At 42.1% G+C, this 18,024-nt stretch overlaps 1 protein-coding gene across 4 annotated transcripts in view; it reads left to right on the top strand.

Moving 5' to 3' along the window:
- Positions 1-18,024, top strand: part of PSD3 (pleckstrin and Sec7 domain containing 3) — a 562,110-nt gene that overhangs the window by 428,002 nt on the left and 116,084 nt on the right. For all 4 annotated transcript variants that reach the window (XM_066574143.1, XM_066574145.1, XM_066574146.1 and 1 more), the window contains one exon: positions 10,241-10,284. In XM_066574143.1, coding sequence (XP_066430240.1) covers positions 10,241-10,284 — 44 coding nt within the window. The remainder of the gene's footprint in view (positions 1-10,240; positions 10,285-18,024) is intronic.

The following is an 18,024-nucleotide window of genomic DNA, read 5'->3' on the forward strand; positions in this document are numbered from 1 at the left end:
CTAGCTTTGTATTGTTGGCAAATTTGATCAGTTTCCCATCAATTCTCTCCTCCAGATCATTTATAAAAAAGTTGAGCAACACTGCGCCTAGGACAGAGCCTTGTGGTACCCCACTTGATACATTCTTCCACTTGGATGTGCAGCCATTTATGACCACACTTTGAGTATGATCACTCAGCCAGTTGTGAATCTACCTAACAGTTGCCTTGTCAATCCCATATTTAGTCATTTTTTCAATACGTATAGTATGAGACACTTTGTCAAATACTTTACTAAAGTCAAGATATACTATATCCACCGCCTACATTGTGTTCAAGTTGATAAGCTATTCTTGATTATAGAGATCTTGCTATAATTGACAACTAAGATAACACAAGATCTACCATTCAGATAGGTGATAGTCACAGCTTATCTACTCACAACCACCACATGTCACAGAACATGCCTAGAATGTTCTCCCATGTAAGTCAGTGGCTCGCCTCCTGTCCTGTTGTGTAAAAGCCCTGAGTTCTGCTGTAAAGTATCTCTGTAAATGCTGTTTTACTGCAGCTCAGGTAAATTGGCTGCCATCCCTCCACCCCGCATAGTCACGTACAAAAAATAGAACTATAAAATATACTATCCAAAAATGAAAACAGATTAGAACACTGCATTTTGTTTCACTATCCGGTTCTAATTAGCCTAATGGGAACTTGTCCTTTTGGCAGATTCCCTTTAAAAATTACCATTCTGCTGTCATCCTAAGGACTAGTCTTATTAATTACTAAAAGTATCCAGTTTTGTGGTTGAATATCAATTGTTTACATTTTTTTCATTAAAATGTATTGAAAATTTTTAAGGATAAATACAACGAAAAAAACTTGGAGCTTTCAAAATGGCATCAAACTTGTATGGTTATTGGGTTGAAGGGCCTCTAAAAGTGTTTTTACAGCAGGAAAGATTTTTGGGGCTCGGAAGTTCTCTGTATATTAATTTAGAAAACAGGATTGAGAATGAATATTCACTTAATCAATTTATGGAAGCTGTGGAAAGAGTTCAGGGCAAATATGGATAATGACGGCTCATAATGTATCTCATCCTCCCCTCCCCCTCCCACACACTTCTGGCACTCATCGGATAGTTTTTTGTATGCAACATTCACATCGCCTTTACTTCTTCAGTATCTGAGGAGTGTGATTGGATGTGCAGACTTATATTAGTGTACCTACTTATCTGTGATCCCTGTCATCCCCCCTCCCTCTCCACTCCCTTCCTTTCCTATTGAATTTATGTTTATTCAGTTGACTGTTCAACTAATATTACAAAAAATTAATAATTGTAATACCGTTTTATTCAGCTGATTTGCCTGTAATGCTAACGTCATCTTAACTTCTTAATAAAAGGATTGCTTATAATAATAAAACAAGCTGGTTTTGCTTGGAGGCTTTGTAAACTCCTCTTCATATGGTGAAAAGTCCTTTTCTAAGACTGTAAACATCTTCGCACCAAATATTTTTTGTTATTCAGCTTTTTCCTAAATTCAAAAATAAGCAGCTTTCTAAATGGTCTTCTTTAAAAATTTCCTACCATTTTGCTGCTGTAGAGTTTGTGTAATTCTTTCACCTAGCTGGCTGTCATGTTGAAACTGATATAGATCCAGCACACTGGTCTTGGCGGTGTTGGCTCTCTGCTCTGCCTGCACTCACTGTCAGTTTTATAGATGGCAGCTGCGATGAGGAGGAAGATCTACACTCCAGATCAAAGAGAAGAAATTGTAAAAGAATCCAACTCTTCAGGCAGGGCAGTAGATGAGGAAAGCGCGGTGGAAGGGGGTGTAAGTGACATAGCAGCGCACTGTATAGGTGTACGGAGAGAGCGATGGACTGACAGTGGACTGCGGGGGAGGCAAAAATCATGCACTGCTCAATATTAATGCCTGTCAGCACAAAGGACAGATTACTTATGAGCTATAAAAGGGGTTAGCAGTACGGGAATGGAGCTATGCTGATACATGAGAGTATGTCTTGCTAAGAGGGGACTAGGAGCAGATTGAAAGCTGAGAATCATGGGGCCTGTAATAATGTGAACATTATTACAGGCCCCATGATGAATAAATGAAGGTTGCAGGCTGAATCATAATGCAACTTTTTTTAAGTTAAGGTAGTCATCAACTTGTGTTACAGTATTTATTTCTTGTCAAAGATGATGTCAATTCCTTTTTTTCCCCGCTGCAGCCTCACTCCTTTCTTTGGGGAGAGAAAGCCACAGCAGAATACTGTCCGCCGAACCATTCCAAAACCCACTGCGTAATGCCGTGGGGTTTTGAAGCTGCGGCTCTTCCATAGAAATCTCGCGTTTTTTGGGTGCGGCCAAGCTGTGAGATTTCCGTCCCGTTAGAACCCAGCCTTAAAAGTCACTATACATGGACTAATTGTTAACCCATTGGGCTAGATGCCCTCTACATCACAATATTTTACTATAAAAAGCCAACACTATGTTACTTACTGTTGTTCATGCTTTATTACACTAATTAGTACACTCTGAGGGAGACACCAACAAAGAGAATATGTTGTTCAAACATGGCCAACCTCATTACCACCCTTTAACAAATGTTCTTATTGTTTTTGATTAGAAAAAAAAATGTTGTTACTCAGTACATTTTGCAACATCTTCCCTCCGTTTTAAAGAGGACCTGTCACCCTTCCTGACATTTTCAATCCCTTGTAATACTCTGGAGCATTGTTTGTTATACCTCTGTGTTGTGCCATTCCTCCTAGATTAATCAGTAAATTACCAGCTGGGTGTAACTGGTTGGGGGTTTGTTCTTCTACAGCCTGACATTGTCCAATCAGTGCTAACAGTATCAGACTGTGTAAGGACAAAGACTCTTTGACAAGGAGAATGGTATCACCCAGTTGTCAATTTTTTCAGAAATTTCTAGGAGGAATCGCAGAGGAACCACGTACAATATAAAGTTCTAAGAAAAGATGCTTTACGATTGTTGTTATGGGCAAGTATTTGCTAAGACAGACGGGCCAGAACAGGTGACAAGTCTTCTTTAAGTGCTTTTTTTAGCTTCTAGTTACTTAATGGTTTCTTGCTGGGGCAAGATTCTCATTTACATGATAAAGAACTTCCATTAAAAGCCGGAAATATGAGATTGTGAGCCATTTACTAATAATTCAATCACATTTTATAACAGTCCTGAAATGTTTGCATAGATAATACCCCACACCCCTTCGATTCTGGGACAAATTCTGTCCTGTGACCACAGAGAATTTAAATCATATACTCTCAATTGCCATTACACAATGTTGTCATTCCCTTCTTAGGAGCAATTCAGTAATAATTAATTCTGCACAGTAATTCAACATCCTTGAATTACTAACGGCGCACACACCTTCCATACTGCCATCAGCGGGGTTTTGCTCTGTTACCTTTCCATTCAAAACCTCCAGCACAGATCCAGAACAAAATGCCAGACAGAATAGTACAGCATACTGCACTATTTTGTTTCTGAAAATGCGGTGGAGCTTTTTGGAAGGCGGAAGGCCTCATTATAGTCAGTGAGGTCAGTGAGACATCACATGGATGGGCATTGCAAATGTGGAACACTGATGAGAACTGAAACTTATTGTGACTACTTTGTTCCCTGATATGGTAGAAAACATGCCACAGAAACCATGCCATCATTAGACTGTCAGGAAATGAAACAGGGACCTCCTGCACTCCAGTCAATAGCCCTCACTACTGAGCTATCCAGTCGGTGGACAGTTCCCTTGCATGACTCTCAGCCATGTTTCCTGATCCCAGTTACCTAGTACCTGCCTCCTGGTCCAGACCCCGCCTATGTCTTGATTGTTCTTCCTATCTTAGTGCGTGATTATTTTGCTCCACAGCACCGTTTGATCTAGCCTGTTCCTCTTCCGTTTCTGCAAGACCTTCTGATACTGACTTCTGGCTTGTCTCCTGACTACGCTACTTGCCTCATGCATCTGTACTCCAAACCAAGACCTCCCGTTCCTGACTCCTGGCTCATCCCTGACTACTCTCCAGACCTACTGCTGCTACACCTGAGGATCCACCCTAGTGTCTGAAATCGCTACAGAGACTCTTGCACCTCTCTCTCTATGTAGTGACAGTGACACTGCTTACAGTGATATGTCGGCAGCAGTCTTTGAAAAACTTACATTTTATCAGCCGCAGCACATGCAATAGAGGACTACTTAAAGTAGTATTCATGAGCTGCAGGCTAGTCTCACTGACCCTGCCCTACAGGCACTGATTTGACAGCTGTCTGCCTGTTACTGTGCATACAAAGAGAGCTGCCAATCATTGGCTTCAGGACGGGGTGGGTGTGGCTTGGCAGCAGCTCATGAATATGAGGGACTAGTTCTGTGTATGGCTGCCACTAATAAAATACAAGTTTCTCCAACCTTCACAAATCTACCTAGCAGACATATTAGTGAGACAGGTACTACCTTACTGTGCTCTCACCAAGGACTGCAGAAAGATGGTGACGGGGCCTCTTTAAGTAACTAGTGCTAATGCAGATTATTTAGGCACTATTATGGTATGCAGCCTCATTGCCTCGTCCCTTCCCTGGCACCCTTTCCTGTCATTGTATAGCTGGATTTCATTTTCTGATTGATTGCATTGATGGAAGAGCTGTTTTTTTTTTACCATTGTCTTCTTTGGAAAATGTTTCAGTACAAACCAATGAAACCTAATTCTATTCATCTGTTTCTTCCTTATTTCTGATATTTCTCTCTTGTTCATATGTGACATTTGCCATTTGTAGTTCCCTTGAGGGCTTGTCCTTTCTGAAAAAAATGGAAGCCTCTATAAGAAGCAGAGAGTTATTTGTGCTTTTTTAATACAAGAAAGGAAAAAATCTCTTTAATATGCGAGTTACAATGTATTGAGTTGCAGAGTATCCAAATCCTTTCACATTAAAAGAACTAATTTTATTTTCAAAATAGACCTGCATTGATCTTCAAGCAGTAGACTCATGATAACGTTATATTCTGCCCCGCGTGGTGTAAAATGCACTCCGATTTAATTTACATGGCTGTTTCTTACCTTGTATTGACTGCACTTTATCATTGTTCTTCCTTGGCAGCGCCTTTCTTGTAAGGTAAAATAAATTGATTCCTGCAGTCAGATGAACATGCTTAACACATTCGTGGTACAAGAGAAATCTCTCCTCTAGGAAAAGTTGAAAGAAAGAAATAGAAATTGATTTGTTCTGTTGTGTGTGTCTTACCAGCACTTGTGGAATACATACTAAAAAACAATGAAATCACTTGATGTCTGGGACAGCCAGCAACATGTGCATAAGTAGTAGTCTTAAATGGCAGTCGAAGAAGTGGTTTGACAATAGTCACAATAAATATTAGAGTGCAGAATGTGAGATTGTCTTCTCACAGCAAACATGAGTGATTGGGTCTAACGGAGATAATAAGGAGAATTCATAGAGATTAACCGCGGCAGAAATAGTATTTTACATACCATAGTGTTGATTGATATATGGAGCCTTTCATAAGACCATATTAGACAGAAACCCCAGACTCAACATTGACATAATTAGAAGATAGGTACTCTTGGCTTCAACATGGTTGTAGATGGACATTCTCCTGCTTTCTTATTCTCTTTTCTCCATGTTTCATCCTAAGAAGCTTACTTAACCTCTGTCATGGTAATTAAATTATTCATAATATATGTCAAATAAGCTTGTTGATCTATATACCATGGTATAAGCTATAGCAGGCCCACACAACACTGGCGTAACTATAGGGGATGTGGTTGCACCTGGGTCCAGGAGCCTTAGGAGGCCCATACGACCTCTCTTCTCCATATAGGGAGCCCAGTGCTATGAGTAAAGCATTATAGTTGGAGGCCCTGTTACAGGTTTTGCATTGAGGCCCAGGAGCTTCAAGTTAAGCCTCTGCGTTAAGGGGGTAAGAGAAGTTGGGTCGCCAAGATAAACTTTTGCAACTAGCCCATGAGCCTGTTACACAACATGTGGCCCAGGGGCCAGAAGCAGCTTGGTAAAGGATTTTTGGAGGTCCATGGACTATGAAACGACTATGAAGTCGAGACGCTAGCAGCTAGCCTCTTGACATCACAGTCAGGTCACAGTCCATGGCATAGTCCTGTCTCGCTAGCAGCTAGTGTGACTAGCCTAAAGGGCCTTCCCTGAATCACAGTCATGTGACCGGTTGTATTGCGAGGGGGAGGATAGCAGGCGTCAGCTGTGTAGCTTGAAACTGGCGTTGAAAAGGCAACTGTGCCCTTCCCCGCTGTGTGGCCAGTCACGTGCATAATATCAGGGAAGGTCATTCAGGCCATGGGAGCGGCTGTGCAACCAACAGCGCTGCAGGAGTGGAAAGCATTACAAAGACGCACATAGTTACTCCTAGGGATCCAACAACAATGCAGGACCTGTGAGCAGATTTATCAAGTGTAAACATTTTGGGGTGACAATGTAAATTGAGTGATAAAAAGATAAGTAAGGTCCACTTACAACATAGGGTGTTTAATCCAGAGTGGACAAATGTGTTTACTCCCATAAGGGACAAAATATTGTGCCTTGTTTGCCAAGACGTTATCGCCATTCCGAAGGAATACAATCTTTATCACCATTTCAAAGCTGCTAGAAACCTATCTGCGAACCCTAGAGGTTTGCCGATTTTAATTTTGGCCCCTACCTACTGCCAAGTTGTGCAGGTTGGAGCTATAGTAGCAGTAATTGCCGGTAATATACATAGAGAGCTCCAGCAATGCAGAATAACATCTACTAATCTTTATTTTCAGAAGCATATAAAAGAGTAAGGTCTCATGTCCACTAGCTAAATGGAATTGCGGATTCCGCAGCGGATTTTGCCCATAGGGAATCATTGGCCATCCGCGGTCCATTAAATTGATTTTTGCACCCGCGGATGGCATTTTAAAAGAATTGCGTTTTGCACGAGCGGGAGAAAAAATGCGTCATGCTCTATTTTGCCGCGGATCAGCAACATTGCTATCAGATTGATAGCAATGTGTGCAGATATCTGCATGCAAAAAAATACAATTTAAAGCAAATCCGCGCGAAATCTGCTGCGGAAATCCGCGGCAGATTCTGAGCGGATTGTATTTTTCGAGTGGACATAAGGCCTAAGCCTCCAGCAGGCACTGGGTCTCCGAAGGTTCCCTATGCTGCATAATCACCTCCCACTATCTTGGCCCATGATGTTTCACAGTGTAGCATAGAAGATGCGATCTATTTCATACTTTCTGGATGCATAGATTTAAAGCGTAGGATCCAATAAGCCTCCATGTTATACAAGTGTCCCTGCCAGACCCTCCTCTTTTTGGTTTATGGACTCTTTCAAAAGCAAAGAAAAATAACGTGCAGTGTTTTGTGCATACATGTCAGCAACATGCTGCGCCGCTGCTGATGAATGGGATAGATTTTTGCAAATATAAGATAAATGCTCTGGATGTGGACCTTCAGTTTTCTCAACATGCATCCAATATATTGTGCAGGTAATACAACAAACTACATGGTCTGCATCGCAAGTCATACATGTGTTAATTTTAATGGGTTTACCCCCCAAAAAATGCAACAGATGTTTTCCGATGATCAGCAGACCTACAGTGACTTCTTCCACATCTATAGAAACCTATTTGAGCCAACCACGTATTCTGCTGCCGTTTGCTGCAGAGCTGACTAGGAGGTTACTAGGTGTGATGCATCTCTTAGCCACACAGGGGCAGTCACTCTCAGATCTTTTTTTTGAACTTCTCGTTCTGGAGCAAATGTAGGTTCTTATAAAACAAAGGATTTTTTTTTTTACTTGCTCAAAACTATCGCTACACGCCATTGAAATCACCAACCTATTAGCATCAGATTTTTGTTTGAAAGCACTACTGGACAACAAGGAAACACAAGATCTATTTTCAATCAATACTGCAGCACGCGTTAACATTCAGGGCTTGTAGCCCACTTCATCAACCTGTCATTCAGTTCTTCAGTGCTAGCACTAAACACATCAGGGTCCGATGCATTCACACAGCCGATCAGTCAGCGATCTATCGCTATTTTATACTGGGAGCAGTAACTAATGTTGTTCAGATATATGTGTACATATTGACAAATTGTAACCATTCCACATTTTTTATCATAAATATCACATTCACATGTAGTTCCAGATGTGTCTACACTTTTCTTGAATTGTGTTAAAGTCCCATTCACATTCGCAGTCTTTGTTCAGTTTAAAAAACAGAGCAAACGTAACAAAAGCAAATTCAAAGCTTTCTGGGTTTTTTTTTTGCTTTTTAAACTCATTGAACTCAATGGAAGGAAAAAGTGATCCATTTATTTCCATTTAATTTTACGTAGATTCGCTGTTGCAGAAGAAAGCCCTAACACCTCTAATGCAGGTCTGAATGCAGCCAAATTCATATAATTTGTCATGACATAATGCCAATTTAATACAGTTTTGTGCCATCCAGTTTTTTTTTTTGTTTTTTTTTCTGGTTTAACATGGGTATCGACTGTCAACTCAGCAATGCAGGGAAGAATGTATACAACATATACTTTTTTTCACATTTTGCACCATGCATCTCATGACATCCTCAGGTTCTGAGAAAAGTTAGGGAACAATACATCTGTGCATTTAGTGAAATTAAAGAGAAAGAGGATGAAAACCATTGCACTTATATGTACTACATATACTGATATAGGGACAGCTTCTGCTTTCCAGAAACACTTCTTCCATGGGCTGTTTGCTATAGCCATTCTGCCCCATGCACTTGAATTGGACTTATGGCACTGTGCTTCGGTGAACGTCCTGGTACCTTCATACAGCCAGTTGACCAGATCCTGGGAGTTTGATCCCCACCGATCAAATACCAATAGACTATTGTAACATGTAAACTCCCCCCCCCCCCCCCCCCACATTGCGGATTTCCAAATCTGTGTGCGGCTAAATCTGTGCAGTATGTAATACAGTGTGCATTTGTATAGCATTCAATAGACTGCTAAAATGGTGCAGATTTGGGCATGGAATATGAGGCAAAATTCTCAACCCATTTTAAGTGCCAGATTGTTTTTATTACTGAACTGTGCCCATGACAGTGCTTTTTACATTTATCCCCCTTGCCAGGCAAATGTCCGTACAGAAGACGCTTCCTAGACTGAGGAATATACTCTGCGAGCATAAGGTCCATAGAGCTCTATATACAGAATACACTATAGTAAAGGACCTGTTGTATCCCACAGATAGCCTTTATTAAAGGAAGACTCGGACTCAACTGATGCGCTACTGAAGGTGCGCGACTTCCATCTTGGAAACGGAGTTGTGTCTTCCCGCACTAGATGTATGGCAGAAGATTTTCTTTTAAACAATCAAGTATTCTGTATATGACTTTACTTGCTTCTTTACAGCTGTACTGAAAATGGGTTAGACATCACCTGTTCATTTTCATCTTTTTTCATTGTATCTGCCAACTTACTGTGTGGATCTTCCACCCTCATTTCAGCGACTGAATAACCTACAACCGCATAAACCGGGAAGATCCGGAGAATTATTTTTAGATGTCAATTTGCTTTCTTCATCTCTACCGTATGTCACAATACGCCGTGAATCAGTAGTATAAAGAAAAAAAAAGTATTAGAGAAAAAAAGTCCTTCCTATAATGCACAGTAGAGCACGGTTACTGCAGTGTTTCAGTGTGCGGTATTACATTTCAGAAAATGTCAATGAGGTGTAATTTGCATGTAATGTATAATATTACAGAAAGCTTGCAGCACACTGGAATAATACTTTTCCTTGTCAGCTCTAACAAATGTGCTATCCATAATGAACATATTTGTGACATGGCTACGAAACACCGCAGTGCCTGATGTTAAGGCTGACACATTACCATTGATGGGGAACGAAAACTTATCCTTTAACTGTGGCTGCAGCTGAAATGTAATGGCTGGCGCAGTGGCTTGTGAAGGTTTCTCTCGCTGCATTCATTAATGTGCCCTCCTCTCGCTTTCCAATCTTTGCATTCTAGTTGATATCTGATATATTCATTTTGTTCATTTCCAGATCTACTGTAAGTTGTTTCCACAATGTCGGCTGTGTTTAGCAAAGCATGTGTGACTAGGATGCTCTAATCATGTTTATTGACACCTCTTTTACTTTCTAAAGCAAAATCTATGCTCCAGCATGAGTTAGCCTAAATTACTTTATATATTAATAGTCTTTTTTCTTACTCTTTATAGGCTTTGTACAACTCTATCAAAAATGAGAAGCTGGAATGGGCTGCGTAAGTATCATTTACTCTTTGTGAAAGCATATCTTCCCTGAATATTATGGTTGCATTCTTTATACTTCAGTAATGATAAATCGTCCTTGCACCTATATAGCTACACCTATAACAGTTTATCCTTTGTGATATGTATTTGCCCAATGGAGTCCTAATATATTATTGTTCTGTCCAATAGCAGTTTATAATAGGGGTGGTTTGGGCGCCTTCTCTAGGCTGAAGACTCCTGAGGGCCCATGGCTACTCAAACCGCCCATCATCTTAAAAGAAAGCATGCCACTTCAAATAGCAATGGCCTACGTCCACCAACCGCCTTGGCTGCACTGTGGCAGGCCACGCTTAGAGGAGTCATGGGGGGGTTACTCATCGTCCTCCAGTAAAGAAACAACGCTTACCTCCATCACTCTTTGGCTATGGATACAGCTGCCTGTCGCAGTCCCCTACTGACCCACTGAGTGCTTCATAAGTGGGTTTGTAGCAACTTGCTGCTAAATAGTACCAAAAGCTTGTTGTCTTTTTGTTACCACTTCTGGTAGTTTGTAGTTGATTGCTGCTCTGTAGCCCTATTCAACAATGTCCCTTTCATGGCTTGGCTGCCAGTGGAAATTCTCATTTCTGTCCCTCCCTGGAGTGTCTCCACTTGTTATGGATGAAATAAAGTGATGTAATCTATATTCATTCTTGGTTATTGTAAAGTTATAAGGAACATTTCTAAAAAGGGCCGTGCCACAATGGGCATCTATCACCTATCTACACGATGGGCGATAAATATCTGATCACTGGGGGTCCCCACGTCTGCGACTCCTGCTGATCACTAAAATGAAAATCCCAATGAAAATTGACTTTGATTTGAGGTGTGTTTGAGCACCCATCTGTTTTAGTCAGCTTCATACACATTAAATAGAACAGCAGAACACATACTCATGCTCTTAACTGCTGCTCCATGGATGTTTATTCTATGGTCATGCAATGTTATAGCCCCTTAAAGACCAGACACTTTTCAGGGTTTTACCCAACAGCGGTTTTACTGCACTATTTTTTTTTTCTTTAGCCACCAAAATTATTTTTGCAGCTTTTTTGTTTGTGACATATAGGGCTATTTTCTTATTTCTTTTTTCACTGACTTTTTTTTTCCGTTTTATTGGAGGTAAAAAGCTAAAAAAAAAGTGTATTTTTAAAAATTCATATTTATTTTATTTTTAAAATTAGTATATTTATGCTAAAATAAAGTACAGGAATGGGTTCTTCATTTTGTTACAGTGTAGTTAGAATAGTGCCTCAAGGGGTTAAAAAAAATTTAAAAAGAAAACAATTTATTTGGGGTAACCAGGCGATACACCTGTAGTCCTGGTCTTCATATCTTAGACAGATCCTCTTATGCCATAAAACAGAACAAATGAAATTTATTTAAAAAATTTATATAAAAATGTATAAAAACTCATAAGAAGAGAGTTCTTATTGTTCTATATATTTCATTTCCAAATGAAAAAATAGGAAACTTACTTTGGAGGAGGGGGGTATGGGATTGCTGCACAGAATTTGAAGATTCAGGGAAGCCAGGTCCTCAATGGTTAATCTTCTTTTATTTTTCTCGTACCAAACAAAATATATGGCAGGCAGGTTCAGCCTATTACCCCTTAATGTTGATCCAGAGGAAGGCAAAAAAAATCCCAATGAGATAGAAGCCAGTTTTCCCCATTTAAGGGAAAATTAAAATTCCTTCCCGACTTCAATCTGGTAATCAGAATAATTCCCGGATCACTGATCCTTCTAAAGCTATTAATGATTATAGGACATAATATTTTATTGCTCCAAAAAGGCATCCAGGCCCCTTTTGAACTCTTTTATTTAATTCTCTATCACCACGTCCTCAGGCAGAGAGTTCCACAGTCTCACTGCTCTTGCAGTAAAGAACCCCCTTCTGTGTCAGTATAGAAACCTTCTGTCCTCTAGACATAGAGGACACCCCCTTGTCCTGGGTATAAATAGATGATGGGAGAGATCTCTGTATTGTCCCGTGATATATTAATACATCGTTATTAGAGCGCCTCTCAGATGTTTTTTTCATAAACTAAATAAACTCAATTTTGATAGCCTCTCTGGGTATTGTAGTCCGTCCATTCCATTTATTACTTTGGTTGCCCATCTTTCTACCCGCTCAAGCTCAGATATGTCCTCCTTGAGTTCCGGTACTCAAAACTGTACACAATATTCCATGTGTTGTCTGTCCAGTTAAGTGCAAAGAGGAACAACAATGTTCTCATCATGTGCCCCTAGACCTCTTGCACCCCATGATCCTATTTGCCTTGGCAGCAGCTGCCTGACACTGCTTGCTCCAGTTAAGCTTACAGGTAACTATAATCCCCAAGTCCTTTTCCATGTCAGCGTTTCCCAGTGGTTTCCCATTTAGTGTGTAATGGTGACATGTATTTCTCTGCTCATGTGCATAACCTTAAATTTATCAGTTTTAAACCTCATTTGCCACTTTTCTGCATAAGCCCCCAACTTATCAAGATCTTCCTGCAACATCCTTGTGTTCTCTTTTGTGTTAATTTCTTTACATAGTTTGGTATCATCTGTAAATATTGATATTTTACTTTGAAATCCTTCTACCAGGTCATTAATAAATATATTAAAATAAATAGGGCACAAAACTGACCTCTGTGGTACCCCACTAGTAACAGTGATCCGATCAGAGTATGTACCATTTATAACCCCCCTCTGCTTTCTATCACTGACCGATACTTACCCACTTACACACATTCTCCCCCAGACTAAGCTTTCTCATTTTATATACCAACCTTTAATGCGGTACAGTATCAAACGCTTTGGAAAAGTCCAGATATACAAGATCCAATGACTCTCCCCAATCCAGTCTAGAATTTACCTCCTCGTAGAAGCTTATCAGATTGGTTTGACAGGAGCAATCTCTCACAAACTCATGCTGGTACGGAGTTATACAGCTATTTTCCTTGAGGTCCTCCAGGATAGCATCTCTTAGAAGCCCTTCAAACATTTAACCCACAATGGAAGTAAGACTTACCAGCCTGTAGTTTCTAGGTTCACTTTTTAACCCCTTTTTGAATATCGGCACATTAGCTATGCGCCAATCCAGTGGGACAGACCTCATCACTATAGAGTCCTTAAATATCAGAAACAAGAGTCTGTCTATCACATTACTTAATTCCCTTAAAACCTGGGGGTGTATGTCATCAGGACCTGGCGATTTGCTTATTTTAATCTTTTTAAGATAGTTCTCCACTTCTTTCTGGGTTAGACTGGTGCCATTTAGTAGAGCGCTTACTTTATCACTCTGCATCTCATCTGACATTTCATTTACCTTTGTGAATACAGTGGAGAAAAAACTATTTAATAGATTTGTTTTCTCCTCATCAGCCTTTACAATTTCTTCTACATTATTTATTAGAGCCAACACTTTTAGTATTAATATTTTTGTTATTTATATAATTGAAGAACAGTTTAGGGTTTTACTCTCTTTGGCAATAAGTCTGTCTGTCTCCATCTTTGCTGCTTTTATCTGCTCTTTACATAATTTATTTTTTCCCTATAGGTTTTTACTGCTCATTCATTGCATTTTTGTTTTAGTAGTTTAACCCATTCCCGCTGCAGGGCGTAAGTTTACGTCCTGGGAGCGGGGTACTTCCCGCAACAGGGCGTAAACTTACGTCCTGGAGATAGCGCGGGATCACATATGATCCAGCGCTATCCCGCAGCGGGAGCCGGCTGTCAGTCACAGCTGGCGTCTCGCTGCAACAGCGGGGGGACATCAGAGATGCGCCCGCCACTGTTAACCCCTTCCCTGCCGCGATCTAAGTAGATCGCGGCAGGGAAAGAGTTCACAAAGGGAGCGCGGCTCCCTCTGTGTCTCCGGCCGGAACTCGCGATGACATCGCGAGAGCCCGGCCTGTCACCATGGCAACAGGACGCCAGACACTGGCGTCCTGTATTGCCTATGCCTGAGATCGCTGTATGAGCGATAAGGCATGGGAGAGCAGTAGCTCTGCCATGCCTTATGACAGCGATCATCAGGGCAGTGGTTAAAGTCCCTCAGAGGGACACAAACAGTGTAAAAAAAAGAAAGATTTAAAAAATGAATTAAAAAAATGTAAAAAATAAAAATAAAAAAAAATTTTTTAATGCTTTTTCTCAGATTAGCATAAAAAAAGGTAAAAAAAAAAAAAACCCCACATATTTGGTATTGTCGCGCCCGTACCGATGCGTACAATAAGTTGAACATGCTTTTGACTGTGCACGGAAAAAAACGCTAAAAAAAAAGCTAAAAAAACTGAGGCAAAATGCTCATTTTTAGCATTTTGCCTCACTAAAAATGCAATAAAAGTGATCAAAAAAGCTGTATGTACGCTACAATGGTACCAATAAAATCTACAGCTCGTCTCGCAAAAAATAAGCCCTCATAGAGCTCTGTACATCAAAAAATAAAAAACTTACGGGACTTTGAATGCAGCAATTTAGAATAGAAAAAAGATTTCCAAAAAAAAGGGTTTTTATTGCAGAAAAGTGGGAAAACCTAAAAAAAAAGTTAGAATTTTGGTATCATTGTAACCGTACCGGTCTGCAGAAAAAATGGAAAGTCTCATTTATGCTGCATGATTAACGGTGTAAAAAAAAAAAATAAAAAATCTATGGCAGAATTGATGCATTTTCTCTCTCTGCTATCATTAAAAAAAAAAAAAAAATTTACAATATAGTCTATGTACCCAAAATTGGCATCGATAAAAACTACAGTTCGCCACGCAAAAAACAAGCCCTCATACGGCCGCGTCGACGGAAAAATAAAAAAGTTATGGCTTTTGATAAGAAGAAAATCCGCCAAAAATTGTTGCGTCCTTAAGCCCAAAATAGGCCATGTCATGAAGGGGTTAAATGCTTTCTTTTTACTTTTTATTGCCTCCTTTACATCTTTAGGGCTCAGTCTCATGTGCTTTTTAACGTGCAAATTTTTATGCACATAACGCATGCGTTCAAAAATTCACGTGACCGAAGCGGGGGGCACGCAGAAAAAAACGGATCTGGCCACGTTTTTCCTTGCAAAAAGTGTGCCAGCTGCTATTCCCTGCTGCAGCTGTGCCAGCTGCAGCAGGGTATTCCTTGAATGTGAAACCCCTGGATGCTGTCACATCCAGGGGTTTCACCTTTGGTCAACTGCGCTGGCTGCAGCAGCAGTGGCCCCATTGACATACAGAGAACATCGCGATCCTCTGCCACAGCTGTGACAGCTGAGACAGAGGATATCTATATCTCCGGTGACAATGGGACCCACGGAGATGAAGAAATCCTCTGCCACAGCTGTCACAGCTGTGGCAGAGGACCGCAATGTTCTCCCATTAAATTCAATGAAGCCGCTGGCAAGCCCTGCAGTGATTTTTTGGGGAAGGGCTTTAAATATAAGCCCCTCCCTGAAAGTCATCCCTAAAATGTGTAAAAAATAAAAATATATATATACTCACCTCTCTGCAGCTACCGGGGCTCAGGCACGGCTAGCCGGGTCTTTTCCTCCATCAGCCATTGATAGAATTCAATGAATGGGTGAGTGCTGCCTCAAATTGGCTTAGCGCAGGGACCAATCACAGGCAGCTCTCTGCTGAAAGGTCTTCATAGCAGTTCAGGAGAAGACCCGACTAGACGCGCTTGAGCCCCGGCGGCTGCAGAGAGGTGAGTATATATAATTTATTTTTTTTTTTTTACACATTTTAGGGAGGATTTTCAGGGAAGGGTTTATATTTAAAGCCCTTACCCAAAAATCACTGCAGGGCTTGCTGACAGCCCATTGCTTTCAATGGAGCCAGCTGTAGCACTGGCTCCATTGAATGCAATGGGAGAACATTGCGCTCCTCTGCCACAGCTGTGACAGCTGCGCCAAAGGATCGCGATCTTCACTGTATGTTCTCAATGGGGTCGGCGCTGCTGTCGCCGACCAGATTGAGCACAAGGTGAAACCCCTGGATGTGAGAGCCAGGTGTTTCACATTCAAAAAACAGATGCCGCAGTGACCTGTGTTTTAACAAATAATTTTCGCTGCAGATGTTTTTGCGCATGTAAAATTCGCACATGTGACCGCTGCCATTGGAAAGCATTGGTTCTATATAGTGCGATCTTTTTGAACGCGTGAATAATTGGACGTTAAAACGCCCGTGTGCCTGAGTCCTTATCGAGCCACATTGGTTTTCTCCTATTCCTAACCCTTTTGTTCCCGTGAGTTAAGAACTCCTCACAGTAAGTAATTAGAATGTTTTTAAACATTTCCCTTTTATTGTCTGTATTCTTATTTTTGAGGGCATTATCCCAGTCAATATGGTTTAGGGCAGTGGTCCCCAACCTTTTTGGCACCAGGGACCGGCTTCAAGCAAGACCTATTTTACAAGGCCCAGCAGGGTGGGGCGGGACATGAGCGGGGCTTTGGTTATATGGGGCGGGGTTATGAAGGGAGTTGGAGTTTAGTGCATTATTATTTAATTATGACATTTAGAATGTCCTGGCAGTACACACATAGGGCAGTATATAATCTATCCCCCCCAGTAATAACCAGCCCCTTCCCCCAGTAATAGGTGTAATAGGCAGCCCCTACCCCTAGTAATAGGCAGCCCCTCCCCCTAGTAATAGGCAGCCCCTCCTCTAGTAATAGGCAGCCCCTCCCCCTAGTAATAGGCAGCCCCTCCCCCTAGTAATAGGCAGCCCCCCCCAGTAATAGGCAGCCCCCCCCCCAGTAATAGGCAGCCACCCCCCTCCCCAGTAATAGGCAGCCACCCCCCCCAGTAATAGGCAGCCCCCCCCCCAGTAATAGGCAGCCCCCCCCAGTAATAGGCAGCCCCCCCCCTAGTAATAGGCAGCCCCCCCCCTAGTAATAGGCAGCCCCCCCCTAGTAATAGGCAGCCCCCCCTAGTAATAGGCAGCCCCTCCCCCTAGTAATAGGCAGCCCCTCCCCCTAGTAATAGGCAGCCCCTCCCCCCTAGTAATAGGCAGCCCCCCCCTAGTAATAGGCAGCCCCCCCCTAGTAATAGGCAGCCCCCCCTAGTAATAGGCAGCCCCCCTCCCATAGTAATAGGCAGCCTCCCCCCATAGTAATAGGCAGCCCCCCCATAGTAATAGGCAGCCCCCCCCTAGTAATAGGCAGCCCCCCCCTAGTAATAGGCAGCCCCCCCATAGTAATAGGCAGCCCCCCCATAGTAATAGGCAGCCTCCCCCCATAGTAATAGGCAGCCCCCCCCCATAGTAATAGGCAGCCCCCCCCTAGTAATAGGCAGCCCCCCCCTAGTAATAGGCAGCCCCCCCCCTAGTAATAGGCAACCCCCCCCTAGTAATAGGCAGCCCCCCCCATAGTAATAGGCAGCCCCCCCCTAGTAATAGGCAGCCCCCCCCTAGTAATAGGCAGCCCCTCCCCCTAGTAATAGGCAGCCCCTCCCCTAGTAATAGGCAGCCCCCCTCCCATAGTAATAGGCAGCCTCCCCCCATAGTAATAGGCAGCCCCCCCCATAGTAATAGGCAGCCCCCCCTAGTAATAGGCAGCCCCCCCTAGTAATAGGCAGCCCCCCCTAGTAATAGGCAACCCCCCCTAGTAATAGGCAGCCCCCCCATAGTAATAGGCAGCCCCCCCCATAGTAATAGGCAGCCTCCCCCCATAGTAATAGGCAGCCCCCCCCATAGTAATAGGCAGCCCCCCCCATAGTAATAGGCAGCCCCCCCAGTAATAGGCAGCCCCCC

The sequence above is a fragment of the Eleutherodactylus coqui genome, chromosome 7 (assembly GCF_035609145.1).
Source record: "Eleutherodactylus coqui strain aEleCoq1 chromosome 7, aEleCoq1.hap1, whole genome shotgun sequence".
In the NCBI taxonomy this organism is placed as follows: domain Eukaryota; kingdom Metazoa; phylum Chordata; class Amphibia; order Anura; family Eleutherodactylidae; genus Eleutherodactylus; species Eleutherodactylus coqui.